The following is a 17,700-nucleotide window of genomic DNA, read 5'->3' as shown; positions in this document are numbered from 1 at the left end:
ATGCTTGTTGGGACCAGGATTCAAAACAGGGCTCATGCCTTTGATCAGTGCAATCTTTCTAAATCCAGTTAGCACCTCTTCTGATTTCTTGTAATAGTGTGGCAAGGGAATTTTACTAAGAAACACTACCCAGCACTCCTGTGCAGAAGAACTTTTAAAGGAGGCTGGAGGTTGTCAGAAAAGTGGGAAAACTGAGTCATTAATGCTGTCTTATGTGCTTTATAGCCCATATCTACAGCATGAGATAAGCCCAGCCAACATCCTTTGAAACACGAGCATCCAGCACCATTGACATTGACGTAGTTCAGCTCAAGGATTTATAAACCCATCTTTTTTTTTTTTTTTAAATGTGGGTAAACATAAAATTCTGGGCATTGATTCTAGTATTTTGGCTATACTTAGATGCCATTACTGCATGAAGATTTTGTCTTTTTTGAGGAGATAGATATTTTGGAAAATCTAGGGTTTTATTCTCTTGTGGGATTATGAACGCTTGAATGTGTTCCAAAGAAAAGCTAATTTAAAACCGATAAAGTGCTTGGATTTGTTGATGAATTTCACTGTAACAAAGTAATATTTTAACATGCCCATCTTCTCGTGGAATCAGTCCATTTCATCTGCACCCTCTATAATGCTGAGTTTGGCGACTTTTTTCCCCTGAAAAATCCCATAAAATACTAGAGGTATGAGTTTTAATCAACAAATTTCTTCAAAAAAATCTAATCAGTTCTAAAATAGCACTCATGAGGGGTTTTTGTCTATAATAGTCATCATAAAAAAACAGGTACTTCTACTGCTAGGGGCTTACTTTCTGAATAAAAGTGTATGAATCTTTTCTGCCTCAGTAAAGAAGATCATGACATTGTCTTTCACCATGAGTGAATCAAATCATATTTTGCTTCAGTTTCTCCATTAGTATGAGGGGGCCATGGAATCATTGCAGAGATGTTATTGGCAGTAATATGTACATCTATGTCTCTTTTAACAGGAAGAGCTTAATATTCTTTAATATCTCAGGATAATTCTATATTGAGATTTATCAGGATACAGGGAAGAGGGAGTAGAAGTTTTATTGTTGGTAAAATAAATACTGCATGAAGTGTTTAATTTGCGTTATGGAAAGATGTATAAAGCCCTTTGCAACCTTGCCCCAGATGATCATTTTCATGCTTTTACGAAGTGGGGAGCAGAGGTAGACCAAGAATTAGTGGCTCGCCTATGGCCACATCTTCAGTCAAGTATTGTGACCCCCATTTCCTTCCTCATATTGCAAGACAGCACTCCAAGGCAAAGCACCATTGGCTACTGGAACAGACCAGAAATGTTTCTAGCTCTGTAGCCTGTCTCCATCAGTGGATGGTGCATAATTACCCTCTTCAGGATTTTTGCAATAATGTACCCATCAGGGACATGTCTGCCCAGCTCCTGCAATAAGAGGTTGGCTCATGCCTTCAGGCAGGAGAATAATGAACCTCTGCTACATCTTTCTCAATTCCTTCATTTAATCAGACCTTTTAACCTGTGCCATTTGGGCCAGACCTACCATCCCTGGAAAGCAATGGAAAATCTGGAGAGAAGGATTTTTTTTATCCTAACTATAGACAAGCAGATGCCAGGAGCCATAAAGGGATGCGAGAGGTCTACCATTCATACAGCACAAGTTCATAAAGCAACATTTTGTCCATAAAACCCAACTACATTGCTCATGTATTGCCTTACATATCACATAGAAATCTTGCATATCACAGTCTCATCAACAGCATTCCTGGAACCAGACTGTTCTTAGTAGTTGTTATGCTCAGGTAAACATCAGCACAAGCAATAATGAAAGCACACAGCTTAGCTTTTCCCTGGATCTGTTTGGCTCTTTATAAAACAACTTAATATTTAGGCAAATGTATCTGAAAAAAGTAGAGGTATTGCTTTCTGTTTTCCCTTTCTATAACAAAATAATAATGTCATGTGTATAGCACTGTTGGATTCTCTAAATCCTGAGTTGAATGTGGACACCTATGATACATGTACTTACAAACAGGTGGTTTTTGTATGAGTTGTTTTAATTTGTTGGTCTGTATCTAGACATGGAGAGTTCAAAGACACATTTGGTAACAGTGGTCTGAGAAGTCCTAACTAGCTGCAAAATGCTAGTTAGGACACATGTTAGATTTTTTTCTCTGTCACAAGCTCCTTTAGAGATCCCAAACAGGTCTTGTAATTCCAGCTTCCTAGAGATGTTGTGAAAATAAAATCCATTACTGACTGCAATGCAATGCTCAGATGTGCAGTGACAATAAGGGACATAGAGGCTCCTAGGTGAATAAATTACCAGAGTGGTTTTGAAAGATTCAGTGAATCTTCAATCTATTCACTGCAGAGAAACCTTCCTAGCAGAAACACAGCTATTAGTATGCAGGAGAGCACTCCTGTAACAAAACCAGCATGTAAAGTGATTAAATCATACCGGAGTGAAGAGTTAACAAGGCATGGCTGCACACGTTTGCTGTTAGCTCACAGCACTGTGTGATGTTTCGTCTCAATCGCAATTCAATAACTAGTCTGTAATTACATCACAGGCCTTAATAAGTGCCGGGACAGTTCTCCCAGGTGCTGAATGCTCTTAAATCCCACCAGCCACAGCGGGAGCCGGAGGTACCCAGAGCAGCAGAAGGGAGCCCCTTGGCATGTCACAGGATGGGACTCCAGCAAGACCAACCTCCCATGCCACCATAGCATTGCTCAGTGTCTTTAGATAGTCAACAACCCCTTGAAGGGATTGAATTCTGAGTTATAGCAGCAGTAAAGCAGTTATGAAAAATATAATAACCCATTTTGGCTTAGAGCATGTCGTTATGTATTATATGTTTTTACAGCACTGTGAGCGTGTCAGGAACTAGGAGACCCAGTGCAGCTGTGAGGGGAGATATCATCCTGCGACTTTTTGGTTTGGAGGGTCCTTAGATATGTATGTATGTGCAGTTTGCTCCTTGTGGGTGATATGAAAGTATTGATCTTCTAAGAAGGATTTGAACAGGGAAAAAAGTGTTTGCTTGTCTAACACTACAGGGACGGTGTTTCATTAGGAGTGTTTTCTGTTGATAACACCCAGGTTAAAATGGTAGAAACTCTTTTTCTCGCTTTTGAGAGGTGAAGAAGCTGAAGCTCCTATTTAGCCTCTCCATGTAACCACTCCAATGTGGCTTGGAGCATCTCTGGCAGATGTCTGGGAAAAACTTGCTGCTGTGAATACAAGTATCTCACTCCAGGGCCTGAAACAAACATTAAATGCACACAGAGGAAATAAAATGCACACAGAGGAAATACCTACATTTAATCCCCACTTAGTTATGTAAAAAGCCTGCTGCCTGAAAATATTTCTGAAGCATGTGGGTTTAGTGTCAACTAATAATACCATAAAACTACTCGTCATGCTAATGGAAAAGCATCTTAGAGTCTCCAAAGCACTTCCTACTGAAATTCAAGTAAATGTTTTTCAAGTGCAGCTGGTCCTACTAAGAGGGCCAGAGCCTGGCAACTCAGGTGACCTTTGGTGAGGATCATAGTAAATGACGTTGTTGAGGTAGTCTGAAGAGACTTAATTGGATGCTGAAATAACTACTAGTGCTGGAAAGGGGTTTTATTAACCAAGTCAAGAGCCTACAGATAGAGAATTGCAATAGGCACGCTCTGGTTTAAACAAATGTGAAAGGTTGCTTCCCAGATTTTACCAATGGCGTATGCACCACACTTCAGCATAGTCATATCAATAGCTCTGAAGACCCCAGCCAAGGCTGGAAGCCAACTTTAAATACTTTCCTTACTGCAGGTGCTATAAGCGATAGCTCCCAGGTGGTGATAGCTCCCAGGAGGAGAAGGCTCAGGGGAAGGTGTGCTTTCTACCTGCTCTCCCGGCTGATTGTGCCTCTCTGTGCACCACCTTGCCTTGCTATGAACTGCAATAACTACCTATAAAGCACTTTAGAGCATTTTCCATCAATACATCTTGGAGGACCACAGCACTGTATGTCCACAAGGACTGGAACACATATTAGGTCACTGGGTGACTGTTATCTGTTGTGACCAGAATGGTTTCCTATACATGCATGATTACAACAACACTTGGGTTTTTGTATACCCAGTAGCGGGAGGCTATAATTAGTGCTTCCAGGCAAACTGTGACCTTTTGGAACTTTTCCTGAGGCTTATGAAGCTTAAATTAGTTTCTGCTGTTTGAAAGCATGCACGGACTTAATCTCTGGGTCCTATTTATATTATAATTACTATATAATTCACATTTGCATTCACTTGACTCCCTTTCTTACTCAACAGCCGAGGTTGGCTCTTGCATCTCAACTCTTTTGTGTGCAGTTCACGGGTCAGAAATCCCATGGGTAAATGCAGGTTGGGGTGGGGAGAGCTCATTCTCGCTCCCTCACATGATCGTAGAACTTCAAAATAGCAGATTGATATGAAAAATGCTTTTTATGCAAACTTTTTCTCCAGAAAAAGAGACGATGCTATTAGTTGTTTGGAATTTGAAATATAAGTTCTTTTCTATCAGCTGTTAGCAACATCGTTAGTAAAGTGGTCTGAGGTTAATTAAAATGGTGGCTTTTGTGGGTATCCAGTTACATTTTGTCTTCCTTTAAGTAGACCATTCATTTATGTTATAAAATATTTCACTGTATTGTTATACATCTTTAATGAGGTGTAAAGTACCCATAAATACTCAGTGACATAGAACAAGCGGAAAAAAATATGCATGAGTATTTAATAAAACACCTGTAATTTCCAGTTGGAAAAAAACGGATCGTACCATGGAAAAAACACCGATTGTGGAATGAAAGTGAAACTCCTATCGCCTTTAAAATTACCTCATTCTGCAAAGCACTATGTGTTCCTTGGTTTTACATGCTTTGATCCTGTTTTCTTTTGGACTCTTGCTCATAAATATGAGCTGTCTGGCATTGCCCAGAGGACGGTGATCTATCATCTGCTTGCAGCCAGGGTTCTTGTCATTCGGTCATTCTGCACATATAAAATTTTATCTGAACTCCACTCATAGGAGATAAATGACCACGACAACAGGCTTCCTCCAATGCTTCAAATAATGAAGCTTCACAAATCAGGCAGTGGCCTTCTGCATGTTGAGTCTAGGGTGCATGTGTGTTATTTCCAGCTATATGAGCGACCTTGGTTGAACTCATTATTCTGCAGTGAATAGTACAGATGTTACCATCCCACAAGATTTAAAGGTTCCTCTAAGGAAAACTGCTTCTTTCACCTTGTTTGCCAGCTGGACCAGCTGTAAGGTTTATTTCTGGCTTTTGTTTTCTGTTTGCATGATACTTGTTTAGTCCTTTATTAATGCAGTCAGTACATTAAGGATATGTTAAAACCTGAGAACTCATGAGAGGAAAACAGCTTAATAACTAGAAAATGTGAAGCAATGTTATTTGTATGGTGTTTTTTTGTTAAAGTTAATACCCAGCATCAGTTATTACTTAACTAGCTACGGTACCACTATTTTCTTGCAAGAGAATTTTACTTATGAAAAAGAATAAATTAAGATTATTGAAATCAATTTATACTAGGCTTTTAGTGGAATAAACAGAAATTATGAAGTGGGATTTTATTCTGTCAGTGTTAATGAGTTGTAAATGGCTCTGAGAAGAGAGTGTTTTCTTTCATGCTGCTATTACAAGGAAATATCCTTTTCCCTTGAATGTATGTTTATTAGAGGAGCTGGGAGGAGTAACAGGGACTGCAATGCTCTTCCTCCCCTTCTACAGCTTTACCAGGACATGGCTACACAGTGTCTCCAGCATGGTGGTACTGCCATTTGTGATACTTTTTAATCATGGAATCACAAAATCATAGGAGAATTCAGGTTGCAAGGAACCTTAGGAAGTCTCTAGTACAACCTCCTGCTCCAAGCAGCATCAGAGAAGAAATCAGACCAGGTTGCTCAGGGCTGTGTCTAGACTTGTCTTCAGAGTCTCCAGGGATGGAGAGTGCACAGTCTTCCTGGGCATCCTGAGTTACGCAAACAGAAGGTACCACAAGAGACTTTCCAAGGTAGGCAGGGAATACAGAAAATGTCAGGCATGTTCCTCCACATACAGTATTTCTCTTAGGATTAGCATTTACTAACCCAGTAAGAAACTTAACATTTTAAAAATAGCGACAAGTGTTAAACTTCTGCTTTCTTCTCTTTTCAAAGTTTTCATAAAGCCTGAATTAAAATTGAAGTGAAAGAAATTAAATTAATGAAGAATTCAATTAGAAATAACAGCAAATAGAACAGAAATTGAAAAAAGAGTGTTGGTTATGGGGATTTCTCTGTTCAGATTCAGTTCTTCCAACCATAGATCTGAACCAGCATACTAGAACAAAACACCTTAGCCTTTTGGGAAGTCAGTGATCCTCACATGAGCTGGAGTGGTTTCCTCCTATCTCCGGTATTTACGTCTCTGGGTATACAGTCATGGTGCACTACCAGGTTCAGGAACTCTGCAAGCTAATTCTCCTAACCTACTTCCTTTCTACAGCTGATCTTACCACTATAATGGATGAATTGCTGCAATGTTTCTTGAAGGTTGTAGGTTTTCTACATTTCTCTTTGAAACCGTCCACATATGTTATTACATTTAGCTTTTGAAAACCTTAGCCAAAGCCTCATGAAAGAAAGGAAATGCTTTCATTCAGTCCAGTCGATGTGATACCTCATTGGATGATATTAATTAAGAAGGAGAGGATGGGGATTAGCAAAAGAATTGTACAGGAAGGTTAAGTACCAGCTAAATGAAAGAAGGCAGTAGATTATGATGAAGAGAAATATAAGGCTAATTGGAGATCAGCAGCAAGGTTCATTAGGAGTTGGTCTTGGGAATGACCTTACTTAGATTGTTCCTTGGCAGCCTGTGAACTCAAAGCTGGATGCAGCTAATGGAATTTGTTAAGGCAACAAAGCTGATAAGCATCGTCAGAAGACAGAGAAATACTGGAGAAGCTGATTGTCTTGCCGGGCTGGAGTAGGAGAAATTAATAGCACAAAGAGCAAAATTAAGTACACGGTGACTCAGGGCAAGAATTTGTGTTGTATGCTTGAAGCTCAGAAGTTACAAATGCATCAGAAGAGCGGATGAGTGCCAGGACATACAATGCTGATCACTGGGTGACTGCAAACCATCTAATGGCTGTGGTAATGGAAAAGGCAAACGCTCTTTTAGGATGGATCAGGCAAACAGTTTCCCAGTATAAGGACCCGTTAAGATGTCCTCTGCATCAGGGGTAGAGTCCTGGTCATTTCTGTTCAGGAAGGAGGAACTGAATGTTTTTGCATTAAAGAGTAAGAGGAAAATAAACTTTGTCTTAAAAAAGGGAGCTAAAATAATCTAGTTTATCCTACTGGATGAGAGTTTTGGTGACACATGACTGCTCTAACTATAATGGGAATACTCATGATTAGAAGAAAAGAGGTTGCTGGAACAAACCCAGAAAGGTGTAAATTGGAGTGACAGCCAGTGTAGCTTCAAGTTAGAAGGCAGCTTCTATCAGGAGAGCAAGACACCAGTAGGAATTACATCAGTGAAAACAGAGTTATATTTAGAGGGTGTTTGTCAAAACTTAAATAATACACAATTACCTGAAGAAGCAAGGGAGGGTATTCTCAGACAGAGAGGTCCCATGTCCTTCTGTGTTTCAGTGACCACAGAATGCACAGTGGGATGGAGCTGATTATCATCAGCCCAGCTTCCCACATCTCTCTTTGTAGGTACCTCTCCAAAGCCTGTGGAATGTACTGAGGACGTGACCATGCTTTTTCGCTTGAGCAACCTTTTTTAAGAACTCATCAGACCTATTTTGTGTAGCATAATTAAGGACATTTGCCCTCTAGACACTGCAAGGTGATACCATGTCAGAACAACCAGATTTATTTCTGCTCTATATAAATTAAGCATAAAATTTATTACTGTTTTCAGATGGGGCAGTACCATTGGTGTGGTTTGTGCAATCCTGTGTGTTGCCCAGGAACAAGACGGTATTGATTATTTTACAAGACAAGTTACATTTGAGGAAGTAAAGATTAGATTAAAGAATTAAATGCCTTGGGGAGGGTGAATAGCAGCATAAATCTGTTTGATGTTTGTGTCAACAAGGTTGCCAAAGCAAACATCACGAACATCTGTCTGTAGCATAGACTGGAAAAAACTGTAAATGGGAAAATACTTTAATTGTAAGCAGTGGCTCACAGAACTCCCCATGTCTTTATTTATTAGGCTGATAATATCACCCCAACATATGAACTTTATGCAGCACATATAAATAATTCATGGATTAGCAAATAAAGAGATCTGGAATCTGTACACAGAGATGGCTGTTACCAATTATCTCACTTGTGCAGAGCCAGACCTCTCAGCTCCCATTGCTTGCAGCTGCTCTTTTAAATCATTCATCAGTGCTTAAGAGATATGCTGGTGGTGCTGGCAGAGAGCATTTGAATTTTCATTGTTTACACACTGTGAATTTAGCTTCTGGTCTCAAATTATCTGCCACATTGAAGCCTTTGAGAATATGGATGAGAAGAATAAGACAATTCCTCTTTTTTCTTTTTTTCTTTTTTTTAAATATATACAACTTTGATTACATTTTTTTGCAATTTTACTTCTTTTTCTTTTTTACTACTTTCACTTTAAAGTTCTGATAGAATTCCCTATACTGTTTAGATCATGAAAACATGGGGAATCCTGTGGAATATTGTCTTAAAAGTATTACAAAACAAATAATCTGGTAAAGATTTTGTTCAACGTTGTATTATTTTCCATTTTTATTTTGGAAACCTAGATCTTACCACCTAAATATCTAGAGTTGCTTCTTTCTGATAGTCTTTAAGAAGAACCCTTTTGGAAATTATAATGAAAGCTGCTTAAAAAATTGATGACAAGCCATAGCCAATGCTTTTTCATGTCAAGTTACTGAGGCACTGAGTTAAAGTGCACTTTCAGATCACGGCGGGTAGCACTTCCTTGATGATATATTTGCCTGTGTCATACTGATATGGCTTAATTTACTTCTAGCATGGATAATGACAGTAACATTTTTAAAGTCAAAGGCCTTATGACAAAGCCAGACCTTTAGTTGTATTAATTGAAAATCTCATTCCTGTAACTAGAGATTTATGCACCATTATTAACTATGCATTTATCCAGGAATGTATGAAGTATGTCTGTACACACAGAAGTTCTCCTATCAGTCATTTTGGACCTTTCTCTTAATCTATAAATAAAGCAGCAGCATTAAAACTGCTGTCAAGTTACTGGGGTTAGCTAGTGCAATGCTGGAGCTGAGCGGAGGGCAGTGGAGCCTGCAAGCCAGGTAAAGCAGTTCCAGCTGATAGCACTCCAGTGCACCCTGTCTCGCTCCTGTCAAAGGGATGCAGAGAAGGATAATGAGGTTACAGAGCCTGGACAGTGTCACCCAGCATCCTAAAAATTTTGGGGGCGGTGGCAAGGAGCAGCAGTGCCAGGTGCCACACTGTCCTACTTGTAACTACCACTATACATCCGCAGCCAGGGAAATAAATCCAACAGCATCAACACCATCCCGTCATCATGCAGGCAAGTGCATGATTTTGGGAACAGTCACCCAGGTTATGGGGTATGTGCTGGGTTTCTCTTACCTTTTCACATCAGGGGCAAAGCAGCTTGGTATCTGCTTTACTTAGTTAAAGCAGAGCACTTCGTGTTTTAATCTGCAAGGAGCAAAACCAAATGCTTAAATCCAGCCTGCACCTGAAGGTCATATGCACTCAGGACCTCTGTAAGCTAGAGGCAGAGCATTTGCAAAGTTTCCAAGGGGGACGGGTAGACACAGGCACTCATCAGTGCTGATTAAATAACAGAAGCAGCAGAATGTGCCAGGGCTCGGGAGTCCCAATCAAAGCCCGTTTAGAAGGGCTCTGGAGAGAGGAGACATGGAGCAGAGGATGTCCTCGCTCTGCTTCTGTCAGCTCCCAGCAGTTCATTGAACAAATTAGGTTTCACTCTCAGATCCACAAATGACAGTGGATGGCATTTACCAGATGGCATGTGTAATGGGGCTGTCACACCGTTATAGGTTTAAAAATACAGTACGGGAGGCAGCTAATGAATATACACTTTCTAATTTCAAGAATTTTGTTCTGTCCCTGTCAGGTGTTAGGCACTCAACTTGTATGTGTTGAAAGACTTTTGATGTGTGTGCACTAAAACATATAGTCTAGCATGTTAACTAGGTTGCTTTACTTTAAAAATTGGTATTGAGATAAGCAATTTACATAATTCCTTAAAAAAGTGATTTTTTCTTAATGACTTCCAACCTACTCATGAGTGCAATGCATTGTTTAACTGGAATGTCATCACTGGAAATGTTTAATATCAAGAGTAATCTTTCTCACAAACCTGATTTTGCCACTTTTCCTCATTTGTTGAAAAATAAAAATTGAGAAATGCAAAAGTCTACCTTTTCAAGGATACTGATATATATTTTAAAATATTTTTATTTGATATTATCTCAAACTGAATAACTTTGTATGGGACCTTTAAAATATTGATGTGGGGAAATGACAGTAAGGTAGTGAGAGACTAAGGAAACAATGTGTAATACATGGAATTTTATAAACTACATACTGGCTTTTTTCTTTATTAGTTTCTCACACTTTTTTTCAGTGCCAACACAAAAAGGAAAAATAAATTAGAAAATAAAATTATTATATGCATAGTATTTCTCACTTTATCCCTTTCTTTTTGTTGGGCATTTTAATGTTAATTAAAGGACTGGTCTAGCTCCAGTTGAAGTCATTTGGGAGGATTCCTTTTATTTTCAGTGATGATTTTATCAGGCCCATGATGAATTGTTTATTAGGTTTGTTGCTTTTCCAGCATACTGGCTTCTGGGACTGCAGGGAAAAGACAGGGCAAATTTATGAATAAATATGGTCAGCATATCAATGTATATTGGTAGTAGAAAGATAAATTCAGCTAAATCCTGGTGAGTAAAGCATGGTTTTCCTCTGTGCATTATACTCACTATCTACATTCTAAGAAAATGCTGCAAACAAAGGAATTGGATTATTCGTGAAGAAAGTTCTCAACCACTAGGAAACAAAAGTCAGGCTGCCCCATTGGTCAGCTTAATTATAAATAAAACCTTTTTCTGCCTCTGTATAGCTAAGCTCTGTGTTAAACATTCTTGATTGTATGCAATGGGATGTGCTTTCTTGGCAGCGTGGGGAAAGCCATTGACACAATCATACTGGCTGAAAGTCTTTCTTGCTCTCAGGAATGTATTTCACTTACTGAACCAGTATGGATGGCTCACAGTAGCCTGTTGTCATTTGTGTGCACGCTATCAGTTATAGCATTTCAGGGACTTTTTCTCAGCCAGCCCCACACAAATTGCTGGTGCACATTACTGGTCATCATGCAGGATTTGCTTCTAGGTTGAAGGACTCAAAATATCTTAAAGAAGCTTGCATCTCAGTGAATATCAAGCCTCTTTAAGCTGTCTTAATTTTGAAGCTTAAAAAAGGGGGGTTTTGATATTCAATGTAGTTCAATGGCAGGTTTCCCTTGCATGCCAGCAGTGTGCTACCAGACTGTTGGAGCCTGAGAAAGTCGTAAACACACCTAACAATCTTTCCTCCATGGGCCTTTTGTATGGATGGTTCCAAATTTTTCCATTCCCACCAGCTGCACACCCTCATCGCATAGTTAAGTTTGAACTAAAAGTACAGTATATACGAAAGAGAAGTCCTGCCATAAAGGACTGGTGAGGCCGCACCTCGATTCCTGTGTTCAGTTCTGGGCCCCTCACTACAAGAAAGACATTGAGGGGCTGGAATGTGTCCAGAGAAGCTATGGACAGGTACGGTAGTGTATATGGCTGACTGTACTGAAGCTCATCTTGGCCCAGTGTCCTGTCTCCCAGAGCAGTCAACAGATTATAATTGGAAAACAGAGAGAAAGAAGCTGACAAATACAAAATGAACCTAATCTCATGTACCATCCCATTTTTCTATTGGTCAGCCACTTGGTGACTTTCTGAACAAGAAGTTGAATCAAGACCACTGTGCTAAGGACTGTAGCATCCTACAGCATCCTGTACTGAAGACTTTAGCACCCTGTAGTAAAGACTCTGGCATCCTAAAGACTGTAGCATCCTACAGCAGTGAATTCTTTGGTTCACACATGCACACTGCATAGTAATGATAATCCTCTTTGTATAATACTGACGGATTTTGATACCCAAATGGTGTATTTTAGGACAGCATACGTAGTCTTTTTTAATGTGGGATCAAAAGTGGTGTTTAATTCATTTAAAAATAAAAAAATAAAATAAAACTCAAAGCATTTGCCAAACAGCAACAGTTATTCATAGCATACAAAATGTAAATGCTTTGTGCTCTGATGTTTGGGTTGTCATCAGAATAATTTTAAAATCAAGTGATTTAATTGTGTTTGTGCTAATTTTAATGTTTACAAATTAGGGAAAGATGCATTTAGTGGTCCGTTGGGAAAGGGCTTTGAAACCTCGCATGTCTTCGAGTCTACAGTACTGTCATTTATTCATAGACTCTAATACCAGGGTGATTTGCTTTTTAGATTACTCTTGCATGGAAAGCAAGTCTCAGGAGTCTTCAGCTCCATGGAATTCAAAACCAGGTTCATATGCGTCTGTGTGTGCTTCGATAGATATTTAACCAAGTTCTTTTCTTCCTCTTTTCAAGGTCCCCGAGTCCCGATGGTGACTGTTCACAACGCAACTGATGCACAGAGTAAGAATGGGCTTGAGCCTTGCAATTCTTCAGAGAAAAGTAGCCAAGCAGAACACTGAGATGTAGCTGCTGTTTGGTAAACTTAGACTAGCAGGAAGCCCAGAGTCTGCCTAAATGCAAGTCTGCAAGTCAGAGGGACTTGCAGAGCTGTTGTGCTGCCATCACAAAAGCTTTCTGTTTGGGGTATGAAAACAGTGGTTTGGGAATGATGTTTATTATCGACTTTCTTAAAAACTGCACAGTCCAGATCTCTCTCTCTTTTTGTTAGTCTTTCACAAACATTCATTTGTGTCTTACTCAAAAATAAGAAATGTTTTGCTTAATCTATAATTTTCAAAAATAATCACTCTGATATGGATTACCAGGTTGAAAGAGATAACACAGAGGAGTGACCCCCCACAAGTTGTACCTCTGCCTGGTTTCCTGATCTGTTCATGGGATTGTAGCACTTACTGTTTGGTAAGGTTTTTCATGCTAATGATTCACATCTACACCAGTGTGAAGCTGGAATAATTCCAAATACAGGGGTTTTTCCCTCAAAATCTTTGGTACTGGCTGTAGCCATTGCTAGACTGTTTAGGACTCTCTGTAGAGCCCAGTGAGCCATGAATTTTCTCAGGTTCCTCCTTCACACCTGTAACAACAAAAATTATCCAGAAAGATCAGGTTTTTACCCCAAGTCAGGGTGGCAGGAAGCCTCAGATAGAAAGCCTTTCTCTGTTCATTCTCTACAGGGGTCTTAAACCAAGGTGCCCCTTTCTCTCTTTCAAGAATCTCAGGAGACTTCATAGCAGGGTGTGGGACTGAGTCTTATGTGAAACCACGATTTACCTGCTCCCGTCACTTTGACCCTTACCTTCCATTTTAATGTAGCGTTTAACCCAGCCTTAGCCTGCAGTTAGGGACTTCAGGCATTGCTAGTATCCTAATAATAAGCAACACCTTTATTATGGCTGCTCTATATGTGGCCAGTTTATCAGGTATCAGTTTAGCTTAACTGGATTTACAATACACTGCTGTCTCTGCAAAGGAGCAGAGCAAACCAGAGAATTTGGCTCTCAAACTAAAGGTTTTCTGTGAAAAGCTGAGCTGCTTCATTTCCCACTGAAGATGGTACGTGTCAAAGGAAGGAATCCTGTGGCACCAGGACATGTAAGAAAGAAGCATAGGATCCATCTTGCTTTATACAGTTTCTGTGTGTTCCCTGTTTTATTCTGTTTTTTCAGTTTCTGTTGGCAACACGCATTTCAAGCCCTTACTCCAGGTAGAACAGTTTTGCTTGTAAAGCAGGATCTGTCAAGTGAAATCCCAAATTCTGATGAAATTTTTTAAAATCAAATTTAAGATCTGATTTGTTGCCATTGAAATAGAAATGCTCAGTAGTGTTTCATCTAGTGTCAAGTGTCCCATATTGTTAATGAGATATATTGTACATTTAACTGTAATCTATCCTTCCATTGTTTTCCATATTTTTTTTTCCAATTAAAATGTTCCTTTGCAGAAGAAGACATGCATAAAATTTAGCAGCATCCTGGAACAAGTTAGGTTAAAGCAATATACTGCTGCATGACTGTCCTATAAGGGCAGCAAGAGAGATCTTTGCTGCCAAAGCAAGGCAGCACAACAGAATCACAGAATCATCTTGGTTAGAAAAGACCTTGAAGATCATCCAGTCCAACCATTAACCTAACACTGACAGTTCCCAACTACACCACATCCCTCAGCACTGTGTCAACTGACTATTAAACGCCTCCAGGGATGGGGACTCCACCACCTCCCTGGGCAGCCCATTCCAACACCTAACAACCCCTTCTGGAAAGAAATGCTTCCTAATATCTAGTCTAAACCTTCCCTGGAGCAATTTGAGGCCATTCCCTCTTGTCCTATCGCTTGTTACTTGGTTAAAGAGACTCATCCCCAGCTCTCTGCAACCTCCTTTCAGGTAGTTGCAGAGGGTGTTAGAGGTCTCCACTCATCAGCGTACCCTGGAACATGTCTTAGACCATCTGCCATCATCTTGCTTACCAGGATGACCATGAAATAAATATTTCATTTCCTCGTGACTCAGTTTCCCCACTGGTCTATAATTTCTGGATAAAAGTTGCCATGATGGAGCTGACAGATTTTGCTGTCCAGAGGAGGGCTCTCATTGTGAAGCCAAGTTTATTGCTGTTGGCAATAGTGGGATAGGGGTATAGCTCCATGTGCCAATGTGATCCCTTGTGAAACTCTTTGATATAAATGTGCAGAAGTTGGCGTTTGTAGCTATTCTTGTCTACAAAAATGCAAGTCTCGCTTTTTTAATAATACTGAGAGCAAATTGCAAGCTCCTAGCTTTTCAATCTTTCTGCATCAGTGACCATTCATATCTCAGCCTTTGCACAAGGGTGTGTCAGCTCTTCTTCCTCCCAGCAGACCAGGGCTTGGCAGTGCCCTTGCTGACCATAGCTGCAGAGCAGCCCTGGTGATGCCCACAAGGGTCTTCCACCCACAGAGGATGTTGCCACAGGGCCAGGAGAGTTATCTCTGACCTGCAGCTCCAAAGTCACTTTCTTTTTTTTCCTCCCCCTTAAACACAATGCCTTAATTTTGCCATAGACGTGGGGATGACTGACTGGTTATAACAGCATGTAGAGGGTAGTGCTCTCATGGACTGTGTTACAGCCTCCTGTACAGTTTTTATAAAATACTTTTAGGTGAATAAAATAAGAGATACTATAAAACAAAAGCAGCAAATGAAGGGCTTGAAAAAGTAACACCTTATTTTGACAGATATATATGTGTAGCATTTATTACATAGAGAACTTGATCTAGTCATGCACAGAACACATCCGCTACTGAAATTCATGATTTTCTGCATATGATTAGCATTTCCCCTGGTTCCTTTTTTTTTACCTTCATTCTTCTGCTTTTGAATAAAGGGCAACTGACAGTTGCATGTTACTGAATTTACTTATTTAATATGAGCCCATTACTCTATAAAGGGAGTTTGCCTCTATATTCTGCAATAATCTGATAATAGTGAGTTGCACTGAATATTATAGCGTGCTTACATTTAATTAAGCAATGACCATTTGTACTCCACAGACTCAAGCTCCCTGTGGTCCTAAAGCAGAAAAGAGAGTCCTTTAGGAGATATGCCAATCTTTTTTATTTCATCCACAGTCTTCCTGGCTTTATGTGAATGCAATTATATGAACAAATAAAACGGCTTGACTAAATTCCCCTACGTGGCAAGCCCCTTTCTGCTGATAAAGCTACTTGTGTGTGCCATAATTAAATGAGAATCTTAATATTTAACTAAACGTAATAGGCTGTTGCTTTGGCACTTTTGTGGGGGTTGTAGTTTCAATAGAGATGAGCCAGGCTTTTCAGAAGCAGGGTGAATAGTCATTGAATCAATATACTATTGCTGAAAGATCTGTGAAATATATTAACTGGGAAGGGCATGTTTTTGTGCTGTGCCTGCCTATTCAGCAGAGATGGGCAATGAGAGCATGATAACCAGGTACCCTAAGTAGTATTTGAGCAGCTGGGGTTACACATCTATTTATCAGTGTGCCTGGAAAGGGAAGTTACAGGCAACAAAACACATAATTTGGTGTGAAACCTTAAACCCTCCTTGGGTTCACATGGCAGAGAAAATGCCCTGAATTCCCCTGACTCAAACCCAACCTCATGCCATGGGGATGAGCTCTGCAGTGGGCTCCCCAGACCAGGATTCACCATCACCACAGTGGGATCCCCCCAGCCCTTGAAGCCCTCCCTCATGGGGCTCAGTAGCCTCACCATCACCAGGAGACATTTCCCACCACCTAGGACATACAACCTGAAATGTCTCGTAAAGATGGGCCCCTTCCTTACCAGCTGGGAAAGACTTGTTCTTTCTGATGTTAGAGGTGGCTGCTTTTTCTAGAAGAGGCTCTGTGGCTAGAGCACATGGCCAGGATGTGGGGAATAACAATTTAATCCTGGAAAGGAGGAAGGAATCCTCTATTTCAGCCCCAAAGAGTTCTTGGGTAGGACACACAAGCAAAATGAACAATTCTTGAAACACTCCGAAAGCCAAGACTGCTCTAAAACCTGATGTTGCAGGTTGGTATGATCTTTGTTCACTCTTCTCTCCCCATGGCTTTCCTTCTGATGGATTTTCTCTTGTGTAGCAGCACAACCTTGTCCTGAAGCCCTCCACAGTCTCATCCCTTTCCCCATTCTTTATGTGTAATTTGGGCACAGACTTGATAACATTTGATGTCTAGCTTTGCATGACAGGTATATGTCTGACTGGGACCCAGCTGTCTCAGCACAGATCACATTCCCATTTGCTGTAAATCAGCTGAATGTCACTGATTTCAGAAATATAGCTTTTTGCCAATGCAGAACCTGGAAGAGGTTTCAAAGACTTAACTGAATTAGATGTCTGTGAGGACTAGAAGGAAATTCTTTCATAAGGAGACTTGTGTAACAAATACTAAGGTGTCTATAAAATGTTAAAATGCTTTTTCACAAACAATGCCAAAAGTTTCTGTGATCTTGTCCTTTTTCTTTCAGAAATGTTTGAGCTGGAGGTAAATGAAAATGTGCAGCTGACTGTAAATGACAGGCAAATGCCTAAGGTAGAATACATGGAAATCAGGATAGACGATTACAGTAAGTAGCACCTTTCCTCTCTCTTATTTTTCTTTTTCACTGCTGTTGCTGTGAAATGATACAGTCATCTTGGCTAGACTGGCAGGAGGAAAAATTACTTTGGCTCTCAATAAACTCACACACTTTGCAAAGCACTCTCTTAAGATGTGCTACATAAGGAGGTTATTACAGAGACAGGATTTGATGAGAATGCTGCTGAAAAAAGGCAAAATGATAGGGTTGGGATTTTTTTTCCT

General features: G+C 40.0%; 1 protein-coding gene across 2 annotated transcripts in view; it reads left to right on the top strand.

The window, feature by feature from the left end:
* Positions 1–17,700, top strand: part of DPP6 (dipeptidyl peptidase like 6) — a 327,308-nt gene that overhangs the window by 296,085 nt on the left and 13,523 nt on the right. For both annotated transcript variants that reach the window (XM_026841734.1, XM_026841733.1), the window contains exons 17-18: positions 12,767–12,814; positions 17,366–17,464. In XM_026841734.1, coding sequence (XP_026697535.1) covers positions 12,767–12,814; positions 17,366–17,464 — 147 coding nt within the window. The remainder of the gene's footprint in view (positions 1–12,766; positions 12,815–17,365; positions 17,465–17,700) is intronic.

The sequence above is a fragment of the Athene cunicularia genome (assembly GCF_003259725.1).
Source record: "Athene cunicularia isolate RWA chromosome 2 unlocalized genomic scaffold, athCun1 chr2_part1, whole genome shotgun sequence".
Classification (NCBI taxonomy): domain Eukaryota; kingdom Metazoa; phylum Chordata; class Aves; order Strigiformes; family Strigidae; genus Athene; species Athene cunicularia.
This window is presented reverse-complemented; position numbering and strand designations above follow the sequence as displayed.